The 24,814-nt window shown below is 42.7% G+C and overlaps 1 protein-coding gene and 3 pseudogenes across 1 annotated transcript; 1 reads left to right on the top strand and 3 right to left on the bottom strand.

Moving 5' to 3' along the window:
- The first annotated feature begins 1,167 nt into the window (after positions 1-1,167).
- Positions 1,168-2,605, top strand: LOC109197866 (serine/threonine-protein phosphatase 6 regulatory ankyrin repeat subunit A-like). Its single transcript, XM_019353622.2, has 5 exons — positions 1,168-1,186; positions 1,289-1,371; positions 1,804-1,886; positions 1,979-2,070; positions 2,159-2,605. Exons 2-5 carry the CDS (start codon positions 1,294-1,296, stop codon positions 2,455-2,457), a joined length of 552 nt encoding a protein of 183 aa, XP_019209167.1. The 5' UTR covers positions 1,168-1,186; positions 1,289-1,293; the 3' UTR covers positions 2,458-2,605.
- Positions 2,606-3,421: 816 nt separating this feature from the next.
- On the bottom strand, positions 3,422-6,262 carry LOC109197869 (biotinidase-like; annotated as a pseudogene).
- A 4,345-nt stretch (positions 6,263-10,607) lies between these two features.
- On the bottom strand, positions 10,608-11,848 carry LOC109197868 (sodium/calcium exchanger 2-like; annotated as a pseudogene).
- An 11,417-nt stretch (positions 11,849-23,265) lies between these two features.
- On the bottom strand, positions 23,266-24,202 carry LOC109197867 (biotinidase-like; annotated as a pseudogene).
- Positions 24,203-24,814: the final 612 nt, after the last annotated feature.

The following is a 24,814-nucleotide window of genomic DNA, read 5'->3' as shown; positions in this document are numbered from 1 at the left end:
TTCGTTATATTGTGATTTATTTACAAGGTGGAAGAAAGAAGAGGAACAACAGAACGGGAGTGTCAACACTTCAGGGCGAGCCAAGGCCAAAATAATAAACAAAACAAATCTACACAAATCCCGCACCCCTGACCTTACCAAAATAAAGTCAAAAATAAAGACAGAGTCTGACCTCCTTAACTAATTCAAAACAGGAGAAAACGGGTGATCAAAAGAAACGGCAGCTCACCCCTACCCACTCCACTTCCACAACTTTTCAGACAACACTGCAGCCAACGACTGCCACAGGTACACTGCTGGGTGCTGAGGGAAACGCGAGGACCTCTCCAGCCGTAGCACTCCAGCCTCCTTTTAATGGGCGGGTCCTCCAGCTGGAACCAGTCGCGTCAGGGCGGTGTATCCACGCACCAATCGGAGCAGAGCCCTGGCACAGCTGAATTAACATAAACAAATATTACCTGCCCAGAACAAACACATGAAATACAAGTTCGTAACACCCCTTCCATAAGAATTAAACAACCCTCCTATTGTTTAATTTCCAAACTAAGAGACAGGGCATCAGCGATAACATTTTCCGTCCCTTTCTTATGTTTGATTTGCAGATTAAAATCTTGCAAAGAAGGGACCAACGCATAAGTCTCTGATTTGAGTTTTGCATCTGGGAGAGAAACACCAATGGGTTGTGGTCAGTGAATACTTGAACAGGTATAGAGCTGGATCCAATATACACCTCGAAATGCTGCAGGGCTAACAACAAAGCAAGGGCTTCCTTTTCAATAGTGACCGAATGCTTATGAGGATCGATTTGCTCTGAGGGTGTGTGACAGGCTGCGTTATGTGTTTTAGGATAAACGATAATGAGGGAGTGGCAGAGATGTTAATTGACTCCCTGGGTGCAAATATTGTGAATGCAACGGACTCCAAGGGCAGGTAAGAGATGCAGACAGACTTAACATCTTGTGTGGAAGGGGTTTTTTTTTTGTATTTGTTCTTAGTGAGCAGGAACGTATTTACAATAACTGTGTTGATGTTGATGCAGGACTCCTCTTCATGCTGCAGCTTTTCTGACCATGTGGAGTGCGTTTCCCTTCTTCTGAGCCATGGAGCTCAGGCAAATGTTGTTGACACCCACATGCACAGAACACCACTGATGATGGTAGCTCTAATGGACAGACCAATGCTGTGGGTCAGTACACTAACTGATCCTGGGATAAACTTGTGGAAATAATGGTCCCTGATTTCTTAACCTTTCACTTGTATTTATCTCCACTGTTGTGTTGTGTTACAGAGGTGATGGTGAGCGGTGCTAAGGCAGACTTGGCACTGCAAGATGCAGACAGGAACACAGCATTGCATTTGGCTTGCAGCAAGGTAAGGGCTATTCAGAGACAGGAAATGTTCTTTAGTCATTCAGTATTAAAAATTTAAAGTTGAAAGTAGTTACAATTCAGATTTTATATTTTTGCAATGTGTGGACGTGTATGTTTTGGCCCTGGCCCTTGGAACATTTATGTATCACTTTGGACACATCTGGCAGACACATTTAACCACATCATCACATGTTTCACTTGCATCACTAAAGGCACAATTTGGAGAATGTCATATTATTGTGAACAATAATATTTGCCACACACACACGCACTGGTCCGTAACTGTCACACAAAGAGCTTTTAAAGCTTTGCGCGAGATTAACGTTTATGTGAAGCTCAGAACGTCATCTCTTTAACATACTGACAAAGGCAGGATTGTTGCACATCTCATGTGGTCACTGCAGATGACTTTGGTACTCTCTGTTCTTCTCAGGGTCACGAGACAAGTGCCTTGTTGATTCTGGAGAAAATCAGCGACAGGAATCTCATTAACTGCACCAACGCTGCTCTGCAGACGTATGTAGAACCTGAAGGTTGCACCTACTGTAAACAGTAGGATAACCTGCAAAACCCACTGTGAACTTACTGTAACACTCTTCTACCTGCAGGCCCTTGCATGTAGCAGCCAGGAAGGGATTGACAGTGGTGGTCCAGGAGCTGCTGGTGAAAGGAGCCAGTGTGTTAGCTGTGGATGAGAATGGTCAGCTTTCATCTCACTGTACTCACACATACTCTTCAGGTGTAATTCTAATGTGTACTATGAACCCTTTTCCTCCTTTTATTCCCAGGTTACACTCCAGCTTTGGCTTGTGCTCCCAATCGGGATGTAGCTGACTGCTTGGCCCTCATCCTCAACTCAATGATGCCCACCTCACCCATGGTCACCATAGCAGCTTTGCCCACTCTCTCGCTTACTCAAACAGTCATCAACCACCACCCTATCTCAAACCACATTTCCAAAGGTGTGGCCTTTGATACTCCAGCCCCACTGAGACCTGACCACGCCTCCTACTGCAGGCCAGAACGCCTGCTGTCCTCTGTCTCCGGAGATGATGAAATGAATGACTCAGATTCAGAAACGTACTGAGGACTAGTGGAACCTCAATACTGGCAGGTTAGCCAGCCACTCAGGAGCCTTAATAGATCACTGACAAAAGCTTGACAGGGCAGTAAATACAAGCAGAGTATTCTTAGGTAAGTCTCTTCAAATCTAAAAATAATCCTCGTCTGAACCACATGCTTGCTTCCTTCAGGTGCATACACAGTGGAAAAGATGCACTAATGTAATAATTTGGTAAAATAAAGAATAATTTGCCACTTTTTTTTTCCACGGCATCACTGTACGATCAGTAACATGGTCAGCGTCCTTTTCAATGTAAAGCAGTGGTTTTATTTTACGTTGAACTCTTTCTGTTTGAGGATACAGTTTTAAATCTTTTCAAAGATTTTTCATTCACATTTACTAATGGAGCATCTGGTGAAGAAAAGCTCAGAGGACTGCTTTTTTTTTCTTTGTTAAGATACAGAAACTGAGGGACAATCTTATGGACCAGCTGAAGAAGCGTTTTCCCTACTGTACTTGAGATTTTATTCAGAGTTCTTTGAGCTTTCACAGCAGCCACTGACTGTCACTCTGGGACACTTATAATGCTGCATTCATGATTAGGATCGACTTCTTGATTCCTAGGAGAGAAAGTCAATATTGAAACCTACGTATTTATTCCAGGTGGAGATTGAATCGTTGAGAGCAGATTGTGACAGCAGGTGGATGTAAGACCAATGTACTGTACAACTGATGAACTGAATGAGCAGCCCAAGGAATGGATAACTTGCAATGCTGTAACTTCTTAATGTTTGTGTTGTGTACAGGAGACAAGAGAAGGTGGCTGTCACTGTGTGGATTTGTTTGTGTGTGTGTGGTGTGTGTGTGTGTGTGTGTGAGAGAGAGAGAAACTATTAAATATTGCCTTTTGAGGAATATGCAACATTCAAACAGAGGATAAATGCTACTTGGTGGAATGTTTGTACTGTAAGATTAAGTAACAGATGAATAAAGACATTTGTTTTGGTTTATTTTATAAGAGATAAAAGAAATGTGTAACAGCTGAAGGTTGGAGCAGCTCTTAACCATAACACTGAACTTTATTTTCCTGATCCCTCTAAAGTTTATTCATTGTCCAGGTGGTACATTCGTCCATACAGGCAGGCAGTGACCAGGCCACCCTTCGTGTTTGAATGTTCATGGTCAGTCTCCCGTCTGCAGCTTTCTCCAGACTCTCTGGCTGCTCCAGGAACATTCGGCTTGTCAGAATAGATGGGTACACGTATTTGGTGTCAAAGTTCCCCTCCAACAGGAAGTCCATTTTAGACTCTGCTTCTTCCGCTTCCTGTCCACAAGAGCTCTGATCCAACCCTGCACAACAGACTACTGCACAAACCTGTAGATATTTAACATGTGGCAAATAAAAGTAGTGAGTTGTCAGTTTTAACCTTTTTAGAAATATTCAAATTCATGTGATTCTTGCCTGCAGTGCGTAACGTCCGTTGACGGTGTGTGTTCCTGCAAGTGCGCCGAAAGCATAGAGCTCTTTATGGTCTTGCAGTAACCACCTGTACTGCAGGCGGCAGCAGAAAGTGCCGTTGCACACTTTAATGTCGCCTTGTGTCTCATTTAAGAGGACAAATGTAAATGTGTCATACATCATAGAGGAGATGAAGGTGGGGTAGGAGGGAGGAGGAGGGTCATCACAGCTATCTTGGTAGCAGTATCCAGAGTCTGTAGCCGCTGATATTGTTGACTCCCCACCACCAGCCTCCACCTCTTTGGCTGCACTTTGTTTTACCTCAAGTGGCTCCAAAACTGGCACTCTGGCCACCAGCAGCCTGCCCTCCTCTGGGTCCCCTTTCCTGGCGTGGTGGTAGGTGGCAGAAAAAGGGGTGTAGATGCCACTTCCTGTCATGATGAGCCTGTCATTACGAATGTTGACAGCTAGTAGGGTGACGTTGGCAGCCAGACTGAATGCCTGCTGAAACTGGATTGAATCCAGCAGGGGGAGCTGGTTCATCCAGGCCAGGGTCGGCAACCCGCGGCTCCGGAGCCGCATGCGGCTCTTTAGTCCTTATAGTGCGGCTCCGCGTGGTTTGGGAAAATAAATTAGAAGTATTTCGCTGAAGTGTATTTTATTTATGTTAGTTCTTTTAAACTTGTAGTTCTAAATTGGAAGATTATTGTGATATTGAAATATAAATATAAATTATATTCTATTATTTTTCCTCGCTCAATATAAGCGTCACACTCGCGGAAGCCGGTATTCCCACCGAAACACCGTGCATTTATCGAGACTTTCAACCCCGGGTAGGCCAATTATGGATCTTCGGATCCACATTATGTCAGCAGCTGCACCGTGAACTATGTTAAAGACAAACACTGCTCACGCCTCACAGACGACAGATGACAGCTTACAGTCCTGCGTAAACTGACTTCGCACAGCACCGATTAGCAGACGCTGTGCGCAGAGGTTCAGGAGCAGAAGTCCCATTGTAAACATACCACGGCAGACCCGACGATGTTTGCATGAACGCGCTTTTCACACGCGGTTGCTGTACGCATACAGCCGGCTGTAGCTTCGCAGCTCACAGCCCGACACACACACCAACACAACAGCACAGATAGCGCAGACTTTAAGGCGGCGAGGCGTGATTGCGGGTGCCGCTCAGGTGCGTCCGCCTTCCCTGCAGCGGCGCTGCAGACCACGCCCCCGCCGCACGAATTAACCAGGTAAAATACATATTTAGGCAGAATTTTGCAAATATCTATTTTCAATTTTTCAGCAGCATAGAGCTTTTTTTTTTTACCAATTATTTTTTAAAAGTCAGGTCAAGGCTCCAAAAGCCCAAAGGAGATATAAGGGAGGCGGCTCACAACAGTTTTTGTTTGCTACATGGATCATTTTAGTTCAGCTGGGTGTCTTTGCTTTTGTTATATTTCTTTAAGAGTTCAAAATGTGTTGATTACATAAATAAAATGTAATTTTCTCTGTAGCACTTCATGGATTTCATAAGCAGCACACCTTAGTTGTTCACACAAAGGTACAAAAAACAATATATATACAGTGTTATCTTCATTTTAGATGTCAAAAAGTATTTGCGGCTCCCAGTGTTTTCTTTTGCGTGGAAACCGGGTCCAAGTGGCTCTTTGGGTGTAAAAGGTTGCAGACCCCTGGCGTAGGGTTTCAGAGAGTTTTGTGGCTATAACGTAGCTACAGCGTAGATTACCCGTATAAATCCTCAGGTACATGGAACGTTCTCTGCTCAGTGGTGTTGGATCCTGATCACCCCATGTTTGTGTTTCAGTGGGTGATGGGAGTCAAAGAGGAGATATTGGTCTGTGTGTCTCCACAGTTGTTCTCAAACTAAAGAAGGCGCTTGGACAGGAGACGAAACCTGATGGCCTCCTTCACTTTCATCAACATTTCTTTCAACTTTATATTAAGTTTGTCAGTGAAAAGCTATGAAATGGAAATTCAGCCCTCGGAATCAATCCCAGATTGTTTATCTGCTTTTATTGTGATAATGAGGGAACAGGCCTCACATGGCCATGAAAGTGCATATGGTACTTTTGAGTCCCCCCCCCCACACACACACAAATACCTTTGTCTTTAGAGCTAATAATTAATAAACAATGGTGTGCCACCACCATTATACATTTTTTACCTTTTTTTACCTGAAACAGGTGATCAGTCTGTCGATACAGAGACACAGGCAACCATTCATTCAGCTAATTTAGCGTCACCAGTTAACCTAACGTGCATATGGGTACTCATGTGCGTACACATGGGAGAGGCCCAGCTCACTGATTCAAATCCAGGACCCTCTTACTGTGAGGCGACCATCACTACTTATTAATCTGCAAAAAGTTTCACTGTATTTATGAGTCGAGACATGAAAATGTCCTCTAAGTTTCAGATTACAGGTGTTTGATAGCTGGATGACTCGATGAATCACTGACTTTGATTGTTATATTGTTCAGTTATAAAATAATGACTCAGACACGTTGAACCTTGAAAATAAATAAACTATATTTAAATAAGGTCAACTTCACTTGATTAAAGACCTTCGTTTTCTTTCAGGAACACGTTACACCTCATGCCATGATTCAAACCGAGTTTTTTCTAAGATTTTTTTTCTTGCATTTCATAAAGAAACCTTAAATATCATCTTCAGTTAATTTATTACAGTATCGAATAAATGTATATGTCTATCACATGACATTGTAGTAATTTCAGTCAATATTTCCCTACAAAGATTCAGGCAGAGAGAAATTTTCATCATCACAGGAAACGACTTCACAAAGAGACACACTGAAGAGAGCAAGACCTGGGAGGGGAGGAGAGGAGGCTGAACACAAACACAGACACTGAAATATCATACACCAAAAAACAAAAAGATGACCTGGGATGTAGCCTGGACCCAGCACAGCAGGATCTCTTTCACAGCTTCTACAGAAACAGGTGAGGAGGAGACTGACTCCAGGAATGGCGCTTGTTTGTGTTTCTGCTCAGTCTGTCTGAACGAGCTGTGGTTGTGCGTGTCACACTTGCTCACTTTATTTCACAAGAAGACTCAGATGTTTGAAATCCTACTGTGGGGAATCGATCCGACAGAATAACCTACAGGCATCCATCACAGTAGACCATGCTGCTATAACGTACGTACACCGGGCTTCATCATGCATGTGCAGGGAACACAGGAGGGGAAGCAAACATGGATGCACACTGGGAAGGATCAGGTAAGGAGGGGAGGCTGAAAAGAGCTGGGGGTGGGGCATTACATCTAGCTACAGAACAGCGAAGGCCAAAGGCCGACAGTTAGTACAGAAGTTTGTGGAAACATGGAACATTGTCCGGACATTGTAGACAGTTCTGTTTTTGGCTCCTGGGCCACACCGAGGTCACAAATGCACACATTGTGGAGGTGATTCGCTCTGTTCCTGCTGGTGCTGGTCATTACACAAGAGTTCAGCAGACCTCTGCATGTGTGTGTGTGTCATATCTATTGTTGGTCCACCTGGTGGTTTGAGTGAGTAAACTACTGTTCAGGGGATTGTTTGAACCTCACACACAACAAACCTGCCTCACAGCCACGGCTAATATCTACAAAACTTCAGCTCACAACAGCCTGAGACTGACAATTATACTGGCAATGTTCCACACTGTTTCTTTATGTAAACATGCTACTTACACTCAAAGTTCCTCCGTCACAAGGACGACATGAAGAAGTGTACACTGGCGGAGGGTTATGACAAACACTGCGGCAGAAAAAAAGACACGGACTGAGCTCGAACAATGTAAGCTGCAGCGGAACCTTTTCTCGTATTGCACATTGAAACCTAATTGCTCAAATAAACTCCAAACTGTTCTCCTCAAGGACCTGCAGCACATCTTATGCTTAGAGAAATAATCTCTATAAATAAATAAATATATAAATTATCTACTATACATGAAAACAAAGACACAATGAGTTAGCGGACCATCTATTTCAGTAAATTAGATGCTTTAAAGTTTGGTTATGATGCACTACTACACCGTTAAAGGGAGATTTCTCACTGTGGAAAATATATCAAAGTCTAACCCACTAAATTCAGACACCATGTAGTCTACATACCAGCTTTATACACTGAAACTATCCTAAATGTTGTTTAGAAATACAAAATAATCTACCTTGGCTACATCTGCAAGGAAAAGATACAAAACTGGATTTTAGAAAGTTTACAAAGTTAGTCAGGGTTAACCAATCAAATCCTTTTCAAATTATCATGTTTAACAACAATAATAAAGAGTTCCACTTGTATAGCACTTATCATCTGTGGGTGAGAGGTTTATAATGCAATGTCCTCAAAGAAATATATTTAATGGGACTGAAATTAGGCAGTTATAATAATAATAATAATAATGATAATAATTAAAGCTTCTAGTCATTATTATTATTATAAGACAATCTTACTGCTGTTTGTTGTGACATTTTTCACACGCTGGCTTTCCTGCTTCATGCATCTCAGTGCTGAACATAGTAGCCCTGAAGTGCCAGCGTGGAAATGTCGAAACGAATTAGAGCGTGTTCGCACACCATCCAGTGTTTTATGGTGTATTTAGCAGCCGGTTTCTTCAGTAGCTTGTGAACATTTGTTCCAAGTCTGCCATGCAATACTGAGCAACACATGCATGCCTTGCAGAGCCATGTTTCCTGCTGTGGCACTATGATGACTGTGCTGCTCCCGTGTAGACATCCTCGTTTCAGGTAGACCCTCTGGTCTTTAATCAGAACCTTCTTTTTTTGTTATTACAAACGATGCGCTGGCTTTCCATAAAGAAGGAAAGTAAATTTTTAACATGTTTGGTACATGTGCTCTAAGCAGACATGAATAGACAACATGATGGGTCACCTGGATCTGGTGTTATCCGAACCAGTGGAAACACGAGACAGTTCTCCTTCGTATATTGCACAGTAACCACTTATAGAATGATGGAGGAAAAGATAAGCACAACACAGTGTTTTAGTTACGTTAAATAAAGTGCAGCCTGGGCAGTTTGTACAGCAGAAATCTTGAATACTAGATTTTTTTACTTGAGCTTCCCTTAAGGCATTCTTTGTTTGCTATCTTAAAGCATTAGTGTGCTGTAGACTACAGTCCTGCAGCCTAATTAATGTGTAGATTATTAGCTTTTTCCTAACAAACGCTGCAGACCGGATGCTGATGATGGCAATCAGCAACTTTAGAGACTTATTTTGAGAGTAAACTAACACTGTTGAGTCTTGTTAACCACCCGTACATGTTTGTCTGCCCATGCTGCTGTCACTTAAGATAAAGGAATGGACGAGTCTGCCACTAACAGTAACACAGCGATGGCTGACTGCAGCTCATCAGCCCATCTGACTGCCTCAGACAAAGTTTTTAAATGACACTGCACACATCAGGAGTGTGTGAGCGCATATTTGGTCCTTCAGGAGAGGAAAATGTCCTTTTGTTCCTCCCGACCAAACGGCTTCTTCTGTTTTATACAGGAAGATTTAACATCAAGGACTAGCTGACAGTTTCTGTTCACCGAGTCGACACAAAAACACAGGGATGGCAGGATAATTACAGGTGGATAATTAGGCTGGTTATTCCCTTTTTCATAGCATGTACATGACATATAATGTGAAGATGCTCTGTACATGGCTATACATGCAAAAACTAATCCTTCAGCTTTATATGCAAGCCCCTGTCAGAGGCTGTGGTCCGGTAAAGAGATTAGTACAAAGATGTTCTTTTAGTCAGTGTTACACTTATGCAGCTTCTTATTTACTTGTTTGGTTGCTAAAACTTTATTTTCCACTTAGCATGTCGCTAAAACTAAAGCCGCTGACATTTGTAATATTTGCAACTACCAGTGTTCCAGCCTGTGCAATGAAAATCATCGAAGCTTTGCTGACAGCGACAGTAGAAACCTGGCATTTCTGTCTCTGCATCCTTTTGTGTGGCAGCCTGCCCTGTGAAATTACTACACTCTATATGTACAACGGTTTGTACTATTTACAGCGCGTGTGGAGAGCCACCTTCAGCTATACTGCGTATTAGACAAGCATCACCACTATACAAGAACCTCTAGTAGTAAACAAATGTAATGTTGTTGTAAACATTCGACTCCTATTTGATGCAGTGCTCCTCCACTTCCTCAGTGAAGAAACATGAAGCTGCAGAGTTGATGGTTTGAATGAGAGACTAAAGGAAAACAAAGGTATTTTCCTTCAATGCTCACAGGTTTGTGATCCGTCTCAGTGGTCTGATCCTGGAAGTGAGCTCCTCAACCCAAAATAAACACACCTGGCTTTAAAGTGAATAAAGCAGCACTCCTCTGACTGACCTGACCTTCTTTTCACCTCTGAATCTCCCGTCACAGTCATTCTCTGTCACTCTCCGTCTGCTCCCGTTAACTATCCGCAGTAACCTTTCGTTTTCACGCTCTCACCCTCCAAAAATACTTCCTCTTAACCCTCATCTTCCAAGTAACAATGAATGTGTTTAAAATGCGCTGTTTACACATGCTTAAATGTAGTGTTTGTGAACATGTATCTGAAGCCCTATTAACCAGATGAATCTTACACTTGTTTGTGTTAAACCGTGGACTAAATGGACTGAGAGTCAACGATTTGTGTGTGCTGCTGTGCAAATTCTTCTGGAACATTCTTCATCTCCTCTTAAAAGCCGTTGATGTGACAGTAGGCCTCTAGGCTGGAGAAGAGGATGTAGAGGAACCACAGACCCAGGAACAGGAGGGTGGTCAGGAGGCGGGACACTTCGGGCCGCCAAGCTCTCCGCCGATGGAGGGCCGGCGTCTGAACAATAGCACGGACATGCAGATGAACGTGAAGATGGTGAAGAGCGTGACGGAGAACGCCAGTGATCCAGGATCCACCCGGAACTCCTTTCCTTTAATTCTCCAGTACACGGCGGCCACTGACCATGCCACTCCGATCCCCAGGAACACGTTGACTGCGTTGCTGCCAGTGACATTTCCAACCGATGCGTCGGCATGCTGGTCTTGTATGGCAGCCACTTTGCTAGCAAAGGTGTCTGGAGAAGGAAAAGGTGGAAATGTGAGTCACACACCTTCACACCCCAGAAATTTTTTAAATAGAAAGCAATTAGATGATTCCAAAGAGACAAACAATGACCAAAAAGATACAAAAACAACTGCAAAGGTACAAATGATTGACAGAAAGTCAAAGCAACTACAGAGAGATCCAAATTACTTAAAGAGGCGCAAAGCTTGTGTCCAGTAAGATGACTGAAAATGATTGAAATGATTCAGAGACACAAAAATGACAAAAAAGTGACTAAAAACAATTAAAAGATGCAAAATGACAAAGAGACATAAAATGGCCAGAAAGAGCAACAAACCACCTACAAAATCACACAAAAGATACAAATAGATGATTATAAACAGATGCAAAATGATGCAAATGACTGAAGGACACAAAACAACTACAAAGTTACAAAGTGACACTACATGCACTCATAAATCTGGGTATTCTCCCATAATCCATCCAATACTCAAAACAATCAAATCATCCACGCTCCTTTCTGCCTTTTCTGCTCTCACACAGTGAAACGGGACATTACTCACCTGGAATGGAAGTTCCCAGCGCCACAAACACCACGGCGGTCACAGTGTCCCGCAGCCCCACGGTGCAGCCGAAATGCGATGCCAAATCCCGATGATGGCGGTGAGGAGCCCGATGGCGCTGATGGACACGAAGAAGCAGGCCCAGCCGTTCCAGTACTCTGTTGGCGGGACGCAGGCAAACAGAACCTTCCAGAAGACGGTGAGGAAATGCATGACGTAGTCGTAACAAGATGGAAGGCGCTCCTCACGACCTTCCTCCTCGTCATCATCGCCATCACCTGGAGGAGCCAAACACACAGTGATATTTTTTACAAGTTACAAACAGCACGGAGGTCATACTACTCAGAGTACTCAGGGGTTTGGACACAGTAGTGACCTGGGTTTGAACCGTCACGAGGAAGGACTTTTGATTCTGTAGGTGATGTGTGGGATTTATGTCCTGCCAGTTTCATGGCGTGGCAGGATATTAATCCCATAAATGTTCTGTTGTAGTCGTAGCTCTCTAACCCTGAAGTGACCAAACTATTATAGCACCTTAAAGGACAGAGCATCTTTGACTTTTGCACAGGAATACTTTTAAAAATCTTTATCATACTTTTACTGGGTCCTTTACCTATTACATATTTCTAAATCATCTCTTACTTCATACAAACCGATTGTCCTTGTTTTGTGGGAAAAAAAATCTTTTATTTAACATAACAAAACACAATGAAATCAAAACCCATCATGGCAAAAACACAACATTTTTCATTATCCACTCCATAACAGGGGCTAATTCCTGTAAAAAGCTATGAAAAGTTGTAATTAATGATATAGGAAACATTTTTATAATAAAAATATCACAGCTACACATGGAAATATGCTTCAAGGAATACAGTTAACTGACTGTCTGCAGAGATCTGTTGCTTCCACTAGATGGTGGCCTTCACTTACAAATCTGACCTCCACCGACCTGACCCTTCATGCTGAAAAAGGCGGCTATTTAAAATATTAGATTTATTATTTTTATTACACTACAGACTAGAAGCATGCTAATATGTTTTACTGATTGGAGGAGCAGTTTACAGCAACATTTGGTGCTTTGTTTTTAGGGATTGAATTACGTCTAATTCAAGCATCTTTTTCTCCTTTAGCATAATTTAGCTGGAATGTTATTACGGTTTTACATTTCAGTTAAATCACACTGTCACACAGAACTCAATGACAGACTGACAGATTGGTGTTTCCATAAGAACAGATGACTATTTTCCTCAATGTGTTTTTCTATAAAACATTTACAGATCAATGCCTTTGGAAGTGACACAATAAACAACAACATTACAAGCTAGCATGTTTTGCGCATATGACATGCTGTAGATGCTGTCTGAATACAATAAGAGGAAACACACTGGGCTACAGGGACCAGGAGAGGTGGGTGTAGGACTAGACAATAATGATGATTAAACACCTCAGCGACCCGGGGTAGGGTGTTCCCACAGCTCTGCTGCTACTCTGCTCTCTCTGGCTAAGGGCAACGTCTCTGTGATGAATCAGCTGTTTATGTGCTGTTTGTGTGCAAGAAGAGGAATGAATCTTTTCTTATTTATCTGACTAACTTTTGGGGCGAAGATACAATGTAACAAATGCACACTGAGTACATACTGTGTATAAAAACAGATGTAGCTACCAGGTCTGGAAAATAAAGCCATTCTGAATGAAATTCTTTTAAATCACCAGAAAGGTGGGAACTCTTGAGGTTGCAGAAATGAGACTTGTACATGAGCTCCATCACCTTGCTGATGCATTTATGCTCTTAATTGGTAATTTTAGATGACATAAAAAAAAAACATGAAGGTCATTTTGTAGCTTTTGAGGATAGAGGATAAAGCAGGGTATGCTTCATCATGGGATTACAAGTCACCCACGTAGGAAGAGGCAGTGTCCTTAGATTCTAATTCAGATCCACCCTCCCTTGGCTGATGATGCCACAACGCTAATCAATTGGTGAAGTCACAGTATATCTTTTATATAAAGTCTGTGACCCTGGTATAAGGTCCCGCCTTGGTGAAATCGCCATTTTACCCACAACAATTGAAAACTGGGAAAACTCTGACACCTCATTATTAAACAAAACAAAGAGGGCAGACTTCATGTTGCCTGAGTGATTTTGAGCTCACTGCTTTGAGCATTAAAAGTTGATTGGACATCATTCAGGCCAAAAACTAGTCTGAAACTGTAAAAGTTGGGGTCCAATAATCCACCTAGAATATGATGCACCTTGTTGTACATTTTTTTACTTGAGCTCTGGCTTAATGTGGAGATAGTTAACTTGCCAGTGAACACAGACAGGAAGCTGTATTACAGATGATGGTGCTGAACTCTGAACTGCTGTTTAGCTATAGCTGTGTTAAACATCCCTGTAGCGGGAGCCCAGGGAGGGAACTTCCCCTCCTATTTATCTTTATTAAATCTTACTGTTACCGACCAGGTTGGTAACCATTTAGCATCTTAATTGGGAGGAGTGATTTTCTGTGTATTGTACCAACAGACTGTAACTTGGCTAAATTCTAGTCTAGACATCAAATGAAAAGTAGTGCATACAAATCTGAGATACCAAAACTGTCTTCCTGAAGAATCTTTAATAAACAGCAGACGATGCAAACAATCAGGTGTCAGTAGCTAACAATGCTATTTGTTCTTGTTACAAATTATGGGATGGGCTGGTGTAACATCAACACCAGTCTGCTGGCTGGGTGAAAGCTCACTCATTCAGCAGCCTCCTTCTATCCTAATCCTGTGCTGACTTATAGCTATACAGACATTAGGCCAGACCAGGGGTCGGCAACCCGCGGCTCCGGAGCCGCATGCGGCTCTTTAGTCCTTATAGTGCGGCTCCGCGTGGTTTGGGAAAATAAATTAGAAGTATTTCGCTGAAGTGTATTTTATTTATGTTAGTTCTTTTAAACTTGTAGTTCTAAATTGGAAGATTATTGTGATATTGAAATATAAATATAAAATTATATTCTATTATTTTTTCCTCGCTCATATAAGCGTCACACTCGCGGAAGCCGTATTCTCGCCGAAACACCGTGCATTTATCGAGACTTTCAACCCCGGGTAGGCCAATTATGGATCTTCGGATCCACATTATGTCAGCAGCTGCACCGTGAACTATGTTAAAGACAACACTGCTCACGCCTCACAGACGACAGATGACAGCTTACAGTCCTGCGTAAACTGACTTCGCACAGCACCGATTAGCAGACGCTGTGCGCAGAGGTTCAGGAGCAGAAGTCCCATTGTAAACATACCACGGCAGACCCGACGATGTTTGCATGAACGCGCTTTTCACACGCGGTTGCTGTACGCATACGGCCGGCTGTAGCTTCGCAGCTCACAGCCCGACACACACCACCAACACAACAGCACAGATAGCGCAGACTTTAAGGCGGCGAGGCGTGATTGCGGGTGCCGCTCAGGTGCGTCCGCCTTCCTGCAGCGGCGCTGCAGACCACGCCCCGCCGCACGAATTAACCAGGTAAAATACATATTTAGGCAGAATTTTGCAAATATCTATTTCAATTTTCAGCAGCATAGAGCTTTTTTTACCAATTATTTTTTAAAAGTCAGGTCAAGGCTCCAAAAGCCCAAAGGAGATATAAGGGAGGCGGCTCACAACAGTTTTGTTTGCTACATGGATCATTTTAGTTCAGCTGGGTGTCTTTGCTTTTGTTATATTTCTTTAAGAGTTCAAAATGTGTTGATTACATAAATAAAATGTAATTTTCTGTAGCACTTCATGGATTCATAAGCAGCACACCTTAGTTGTTCACACAAAGGTACAAAAAACAATATATATACAGTGTTATCTTCATTTTAGATGTCAAAAAGTATTTGCGGCTCCCAGTGTTTCTTTTGCGTGGAACCGGGTCCAAGTGGCTCTTTGGGTGTAAAAGGTTGCAGACCCTGGCGTAGGGTTTCAGAGAGTTTGTGGCTATAACGTAGCTACAGCGTAGATTACCCGTATAAATCCTCAGGTACATGGAACGTTCTCTGCTCAGTGGTGTTGGATCCTGATCACCCCATGTTGTGTTTCAGTGGGTGATGGGAGTCAAGAGGAGATATTGGTCTGTGTGTCTCCACAGTTGTTCTCAAACTAAAGAAGGCGCTTGGACAGGAGACGAAACCTGATGGCCTCCTTCACTTTCATCAACATTTCTTTCAACTTTATATTAAGTTTGTCAGTGAAAAGCTATGAAATGGAAATTCAGCCCTCGAATCAATCCCAGATTGTTTATCTGCTTTTATTGTGATAATGAGGGAACAGGCTCACATGGCCATGAAGTGCATATGGTACTTTGAGTCCCCCCCCCCACACACACACACACACACAAATACCTTGTCTTAGAGCTAATAATAATAAACAATGGTGTGCCACCACCATTATACATTTTTTACCTTTTTTTTACCTGAAACAGGTGATTAGTCTGTCGATACAGACACACAGGCAACCATTCATTCAGCTAATTTAGCGTCACCAGTTAACCTAACGTGCATATGGGTACTCATGTGAAATAATAATTGCTAGAAATACGACGATTTGCTTTTTCTGTATTATAAAATTAAAAGCTCACTGGAAGCTACTCTACCCTATCTTTCGTTGCATTCGAGATTCTTAATTGTCTGGGATTGTTGTTAAACTTAATGTCGGTTACAGTTTTATTTGGAAAAGGTATACCGGAAGGTGAGTCGTGCTCTTATTTTTCTGACACGGATGGATGTTGAGGAAGAAGGTGGTTTTCTAAAAACATTAAAAAGAAGTACCGAAGAAAGTCTCCGAAGTGCGTTGCCTTAAGCCTGACACACGTGCATAAAAATATGTTATAGATAAATATTTTAGAAGCTGTTTCTCATGAGCTTATTAGGAAATGTCTTACTCTACATTGGGAGAACATTAGAAATAAACTTGAATCACAAGAGACCTTTCCAGACATTTAATTCAGTCTCAAAAGTCCCGGACAGATTCTAAATCAGTTCATTTGTTTGAGGAAGGGCAGAGGAAGGTGCTTAGACTGCCTCGGGTGATTTTTCTGGAACATTCGTTATCATTGACTTTGCTCCGGAGATTTAGAGTTTACACAGACACGATTACATAACCTGGCATTCACGCTATGACCACACACTTAAGTATGATTGAACAGTGAGGCTTGTACGAACGTGTTTATTATGTAGTCATTTTGACCAAAAAAGTTCCACATTAAAAAAATGTGATAACACACTTTGTCAGAAAAACAAAGTTCATCCTAAAACAATTTCTCTAGAAACTATGAGGAAAATAAAACTAAAGGACACACCCTATATTAATATACGCCCTGGTTTATGGCTTCGAGATATCCATTTCTTATAAATCTTTGGCAAGAAAATGAGCAGGTTTACAAGTCTTTTGTAAACTGTGAGATTTAATGATGTTGGTACTGTTAAAAAAAAGTGGTTGAAACAATGTAAAACACTGAGCGAAGGCCATTGTGTGTGATATTGTTTCGAATTCAATTCAGCTGCTAAAGAAATTGCTAAAGTTTCTATAACCAAGAGTCTTTGACTGGATACTGAAATGAGCTCCTTTGTGGTTAAGTATAACTAACAGATCTTTGTAATTATTTGTCTGAATTATTGGTCAGACATAACCTCTGCAGACTACAAGTTGTATAGTGGGAATAAATATTTCAAACACACAGTTTGCTGCTGGTTCAGTCAAGGTTGTTGAAGATAGATCAAACCTGCAGCTTCAGAATCTAGTGCAAAAAAGACACACAAAGCGGAGCCGCCGAAGTGTGAAATGTTTCACTCAGTACAGTGCGCTCCAGCTGTGAGGCTCCAGCTGCTGTTATGCAGCTGATGAATTGGTAATTGTGCACTGACTGGTCCTGGTATTCTCCTAACCCCAAAGCTGTTGCTGCTGAGAAAAATGTAATTTACACAGCTGGAGAAGCAATGTACCTCCCACTCTGCTTTTTCTGATTTCACAGTAGTCCCAGTATCTCCCAGTCATTCTCACACATCTCCATAATGATGTTGTGGTACAGGACCACTGTTTTATCTACTCAGATAATCACTATCAGACACGTAGTAGTAAACAAATCAAACATCAACATTTTATGTATTTCAAGATTTTTATTAATGTATTGTAATGGCTGATGGATGGTGAAGAATTTGCAATATAACTGTTGTTGTGAATTTTTCACAACAACAGTTATATTTTCACAACAACAGTTGTGAATATTTCACAACTGTTGTTGTGAAAAAAAACCCCAACAATCAATGATCCCTATGAGCAAGCACATGGCGACAGTGGGAAGGAAAACTCCTTTGAACAGGAAGAAACCTCCAGCAGATCCAGGCTCAGGGAGGGGCGGCTATCTGCTGCAACCGGTTAGAGGGTGTTTTTTATATTTACTGCTGTTAATATTCCATGTCTGTAATAAGCGTGATAAGCAAGGTGCAAGAACCCTGTCTTAATTTGTAATAATGGGGGCACACAGTGTTTCTGTGGTTTAATAGGAAGAGGAGGCGGGGTGGGAGTAAATTTTATTGTGTTTATGTCCCACGTCTCTATAAGCGTGGTGCGTAAAGTGCAACAACCTTGTATTGGTTTTATAATGGGGCACGCTGTGTTTTCTTGGTTTCTCAGACAGGGGGGGGGGTGTGGGAATGAGTTTTTTAGCATTAGCTGGCGAGTCTTTCGCTACAGACACAGCCTGTTTGTTTTATTAATTGTTGGCAGCCGAACTCGTCCGTTTTAGGTGTTGTTTGTTTGAGCTCTGCGTTGCTGACACGGAAGAAACGAACCCGACCAGTAAAGTTGCAGGAATGCTTCTTTTGCTTTGGTTGAAAGTCATCTGAACCTTCCTTTTCTAAAACCACACTATGTTTCTTCCCCTCTGTTCTGTCTAAAACTGGGATGTTTTTACGAGCGGCTTTGAGAATTCCAGCTCCATATCGCGAAGACGGCGTTCGTTCTCGGTGGCCTGACGTCGTTGCTTTAACAATGCTGTGTTTCAATTCTTTCTCAAGTTCAGCCAAAGCAGTTTTCTTTGACTGTCTCGTTATTATATTGGCAAGTTCAATGCATTTTCACGCCTTTTTGCGCCTCTTCCATATGCTTTGCCAATAATATCACGTCAGCTTCCTGCCGGCCTCTCTCCACTCCCGACTTCCTTGTTCCTCCTGCATTATCTCTTCTTTAGCCTGATTGCGTCCTCCCAGCTGTTGTGGAGTGACTTAAACCTGGCTTTTCTTAGAATATCGTTGTGCTGATTATTTTGAATTAATATGTCGGATATATTCTTCCCTCTCTAATTTTTAGTTCTTTCTCTTTTGAGCTCTGAATTTTTAAGCTCTGCCAGTACCTGTTGGCATTTGAACTGAGGACGTTTGGAGGGCCTTGTTGAAGTTTGGACCATGGCGATCATTAGCTCTAGCATAAATGTGAGACTATTTAATAAGGTGACTTTACTGGTATTTAGACTTTCAGCGGTATTTTAGACGGAAAACTTTGTAGTCACTTGTGTAGGAGTATAGCGTCGCTAAGGCTCTATTTAAGCCTTGGTTTGGAAGCTCTTTGAAGTTCCTTATTGTGACGTTGCAAAGGCCTTTGAGCTGAGCGTAGCCCGCCCCTTGTGCTGTTAATTAGCAGCAGGTGCACGTCTCTGTTACACCAAACGCCATAGGCTGTATCCAAGTTCCTCTAAGCTGCGCAGTGCGCTGGCACGGTCTCTGCGCACAGAAAATCTGCGTTGCGCACAAGAAAAATCTAACTTGAATTGAAATTAAAAGCGTTATTTCAGTCATACGTCGTTGTTATTCTGCTAGCAGTAAGTTTTGTTCCGTGCAAATAAATACATACATAATAAAATTTCATCCTCCCCAACACCCCACACTGAAACTAACTGAACTTAATAGAGTCCAGTGCAAATACCCTAATGAGTGTAAACCAACACACTGTCTTCAACACCTTCCAGTTTTCACGCATTAAAGCTACTCTCTTGAGCAGGAGAATGACTTGTTTTTAGTTACAAAGAGGCATATCAGGGTATTCCCAAGTAGGAAATGTGCTCTAAACTAATACTGTAAAAAACAAAAAACAAACAACTACTGATATACAGTAATTAATATAATTGCTAGAATACGACATTGCTTTTTCTGTATTATAAATTAAAAAAACCACTGGAAGCTACTGTTACGACCGTCTAGGGCCAGGCATAACATGAACGAGGCACTCGCTCCCCCCAAACCCAAGCAGCCACAGGAAACAATCGTTCGTTATATTGTGATTATTTACAGGTGGAAGAAAGAAGAGGAACAACAGAACGGGATGTCAACACTCAGGCGAGCCAAGGCCAAATAATAACAAAACAATCTACACAAATCCCGACCCCTGACCTTACAAAATAAGTCAAAAATAAGACAGAGTCTGACTCCTAACTATTCAAAACAGGAGAAAACGGGTGATCAAAAGAACGGCAGCTCACCCTACCACTCCATCCAAACTTTTCAGACAACACTGCAGCCAACGACTGCCACAGGTACATGCTGGTGCTGAGGGGAAACGCGAGGACCTCTCCAGCCGTAGCACCAGCTCCTTTTAATGGGCGGTCTCCAGCTGGAACCAGTCGCGTCAGGGCGGTGTATCCACGCACCAATCGGAGCAGAGCCCTGGCACAGCTGAATTAACATAAACAAAATTACCTGCCCAGAACAAACACATGAAAATACAAGTTCGTAACACCCCCTTCATAAGAATTAAACAACCTCCTATTGTTTAATTCCAAACTAAGAGACAGGGCATCAGCGATACATTTTCCGTCCTTTCTTATGTTTGATTTGCAGATTAAATCTTGCAAAGAGAGGGACCAACGCATAAGTCTCTGATTTGAGTTTGCATCTGGGAGAGAACACCAATGGGTTGTGGTCAGTGAATACTTGAACAGGTATAGAGCTGGATCCAATATACACCTCGAAATGCTGCAGGGCTAACAACAAAGCAAGGCTTCCTTTCAATAGTGACCGAATGCTTATGAGGATCGATTTGCTCTGAGGGTGTGTGACAGGCTGCGTTATGTGTTTTAGGATAACGATAATGAGGGAGTGGCAGAGATGTTAATTGACTCCCTGGTGCAAATATTGTGAATGCAACGGACTCCAAGGGCAGGTAAGAGATGCAGACAGACTTAACTTGTGTGAAGGGGTTTTTTTTTTGTATTTGTTCTTAGTGAGCAGGAACGTATTACAATAACTGTGTTGATGTTGATGCAGGACTCCTCTTCATGCTGCAGCTTTTTCTGACCATGTGGAGTGCGTTTCCCTTCTTCTGAGCCATGGAGCTCAGGCAAATGTTGTTCACCCACATGCACAGAACACCACTGATGATGGTAGCTCTAAATGGACAGACCAATGCTGTGGGTCAGTACACTAACTGATCCTGGATAAACTTGTGAATAATGGTCCCTGATTTCTTAACCTTTCACTTGTATTTATCTCCACTGTTGTGTTGTGTTACAGAGGTGTGGTGAGCGGTGCTAAGGCAGACTTGGCACTGCAAGATGCAGACAGGAACACAGCATTGCATTTGGCTTGCAGCAAGGTAAGGGCTATTCAGAGACAGGAAATGTTCTTTAGTCATTCAGTATTAAAAATTTAAGTTGAAGTAGTTACAATTCAGATTTTATATTTTTGCAATGTGTGGACGTGTATGTTTTGGCCCTGCCCTTGGAACATTTATGTATCACTTTGGACACATCTGGCAGACACATTTAACCACATCATCACATGTTTCACTTGCATCACTAAAGGCACAATTTGGAGAATGTCATATTATTGTGAACAATATTTGCCACACACACACGCACTGGTCCGTAACTGTCACACAAGAGCTTTTAAAGCTTTGCGCGAGATTAACGTTTATGTGAAGCTCAGAACGTCATCTCTTTAACATACTGACAAAGGCAGGATTGTTGCACATCTCATGTGGTCACTGCAGATGACTTTGGTACTCTCTGTTCTTCTCAGGGTCACGAGACAAGTGCTTGTTGATTCTGGAGAAAATCAGCGACAGGAATCTCATTAACTGCACAACGCTGCTCTGCAGACGTATGTAGAACCTGAAGGTTGCACCTGTAAACAGTAGGATAACCTGCAAAACACTGTGAACTTACTGTAACACTCTTCTACCTGCAGGCCCTTGCATGTAGCAGCCAGGAAGGGATTGACAGTGGTGTCCAGGAGTGCTGGTGAAAGGAGCCGTGTGTTAGCTGTGGATGAGAATGGTCAGCTTTCATCTCACTGTACTCACACATACTCTTCAGGTGTAATTCTAATGTGTACTATGAACCCTTTCCTCCTTTTTTCCCAGGTTACACTCAGCTTTGGCTTGTGCTCCCAATCGGGATGTAGCTGACTGCTTGGCCTCATCCTAACTCAATGATGCCCACCTCACCCATGGTCACCATAGCAGCTTTGCCCACTCTCTCGCTACTCAAACAGTCATCAACCACCACCCTATCTCAAACCACATTTCCAAAGGTGTGGCCTTTGATACTCCAGCCCCACTGAGACCTGACCACGCCTCCTACTGCAGGCCAGAACGCCTGCTGTCCTCTGTCTCCGGAGATGATGAATGAATGACTCAGATTCAGAAACGTACTGAGGACTAGTGGAACCTCAATACTGGCAGGTTAGCCAGCCACTCAGGAGCCTTAATAGATCACTGACAAAAGCTTGACAGGGCAGTAATACAAGCAGAGTTCTTAGGTAAGTCTCTTCAAATCTAAAATAATCCTCGTCTGAACCACATGCTTGCTTCCTTCAGGTGCATACAGTGGAAAAGATGCACTAATGTATAATTTGGTAAATAAGAATAATTTGCCACTTTTTTTTTCCACGGCATCACTGTACGATCAGTAACATGGTCAGCGTCCTTTCATGTAAAGCAGTGGTTTTATTTTTACGTTGAACTCTTTCTGTTTGAGGATACAGTTTTAAATCTTTTCAAAGATTTTTCATTCACATTTACTAATGGAGCATCTGTGAAGAAAAGCTCAGAGGACTGCTTTTTTTTTTCTTTGTTAAGATACAGAAACTGAGGGACAATCTTATGGGACCAGCTGAAGGCGTTTTCCTACTGTACTTGAGATTTTATTCAGAGTTCTTTGAGCTTTCACAGCAGCCACTGACTGTCACTCTGGACACTTATAATGCTGCATTCATGATTAGGATCGACTTCTTGATTCTAGGAGAGAAAGTCAATATTGAACCTACGTATTTATTCCAGGTGGAGATTGAATCGTTGAGAGCAGATGTGACAGCAGTGGATGTAAGACCAATGTACTGTACAACTGATGACTGAATGAGCAGCCAAGGAATGGAAACTTGCAATGCTGTAACTTCTTAATGTTTTGTTGTGTACAGGAGACAAGAGAAGGTGGCTGTCACTGTGTTGTTTGTGTGTGTGTGTGTGTGTGTGTGTGTGTGTGTGTGTGTGTGTGAGAGAGAGAGAAACTATTAAATATTGCCTTTTGAGGAATATGCAACATTCAAACAGAGGATAAATGCTACTTGGTGGAATGTTTGTACTGTAAAGATTAAGTACAGATGAATAAAGACATTTTGTTGGTTTATTTTATAAGAGATAAAAGAATGTGTAACAGCTGAAGGTTGGAGCAGCTCTTAACCATAACACTGAACTTATTTTCCTGATCCCTCTAAAGTTTATTCATTGTCCAGGTGGTACATTCGTCCATACAGGCAGGCAGTGACCAGGCCACCCTTCGTGTTTGAATGTTTCTGGTCAGTCTCCCGTCTGCAGCTTTCTCCAGACTCTCTGGCTGCTCCAGGAACATTCGGCTTGTCAGAATAGATGGGTACACGTATTTGGTGTCAAAGTTCCCCTCCAACAGGAAGTCCATTTTAGACTCTGCTTCTTCGCTTCCTGTCCACAAGAGCTCTGATCCAACCCTGCACAACAGACTACTGCACAAACCTGTAGATATTTAACATGTGGCAAATAAAGTAGTGAGTTGTCAGTTTTAACCTTTTTAGAAATATTCAAATTCATGTGATTCTTGCCTGCAGTGCGTAAGTCCGTTGACGGTGTGTGTTCCTGCAAGTGCGCCGAAAGCATAGAGCTCTTTATGGTCTTGCAGTAACCACCTGTATGCAGGCGGCAGCAGAAAGTGCCGTTGCACACTTTAATGTCGCCTTGTGTCTCATTTAAGAGGACAAATGTAAATGTGTCATACATCATAGAGGAGATGAAGGTGGGTAGGAGGAGAGGGGGTCATCACAGCTATCTTGGTAGCAGTATCCAGAGTCTGTAGCCGCTGATATTGTTGACTCCCACCACAGCCTCCACCTCTTTGGCTGCACTTTGTTTTACCTCAAGTGGCTCCAAACTGGCACTCTGGCCACCAGCAGCCTGCCTCTCTGGGTCCCTTTCCTGGCGTGGTGGTAGGTGGCAGAAAAGGTGTAGATGCCACTTCCTGTCATGATGAGCCGTCATTACGAATGTTGACAGCTAGTAGGGTGACGTTGGCAGCCAGACTGAATGCCTGCTGAAACTGGATTGAATCAGCGGGAGCTGGTTCAGGCCAGGGGTCGGCAACCGCGGTCCGGAGCGCATGCGGCTCTTTAGTCCTTATAGTGCGGTCCGCGTGGTTGGGAAAATAAATTAGAAGTATTTCGCTGAAGTGTATTATTTATGTTAGTTCTTTTAAACTTGTAGTTCTAAATTGGAAGATTATTGTGATATTGAAATATAAATATAAATTATATTCTATTATTTTTCCTCGCTCAATATAAGCGTCACACTCGCGGAAGCCGGTATTCCACCGAAACACCGTGCATTTATCGAGACTTTCAACCCGGGTAGGCCAATTATGGATCTTCGATCCACATTATGTCAGCAGCTGCACCGTGAACTATGTTAAGACAAACACTGTCACGCCTACAGACGACGATGACAGCTTACAGTCCTGCGTAAACTGACTTCGCACAGCACCGATTAGCAGACGCTGTGCGCAGAGGTTCAGGAGCAGAAGTCCCATTGTAACATACCACGGCAGACCGACGATGTTGCATGAACGCGCTTTTCACACCGGTTGCTGTACGCATACAGCCGGCTGTAGCTTCGCAGCTCACAGCCCGACACACACCACCAACACAACAGCACAGATAGCGCAGACTTTAAGGCGGCGAGGCGTGATTGGGTGCCGCTCAGGTGCGTCCGCCTTCCTGCAGCGCGCGCTG

The sequence above is a fragment of the Oreochromis niloticus genome, unplaced genomic scaffold (genome assembly GCF_001858045.2).
Source record: "Oreochromis niloticus isolate F11D_XX unplaced genomic scaffold, O_niloticus_UMD_NMBU tig00007294_pilon, whole genome shotgun sequence".
NCBI classification, from domain to species: domain Eukaryota; kingdom Metazoa; phylum Chordata; class Actinopteri; order Cichliformes; family Cichlidae; genus Oreochromis; species Oreochromis niloticus.
The sequence above is the reverse complement of the archived record's forward strand: the minus strand, read 5'-3'. Positions and strand labels throughout refer to the sequence as shown.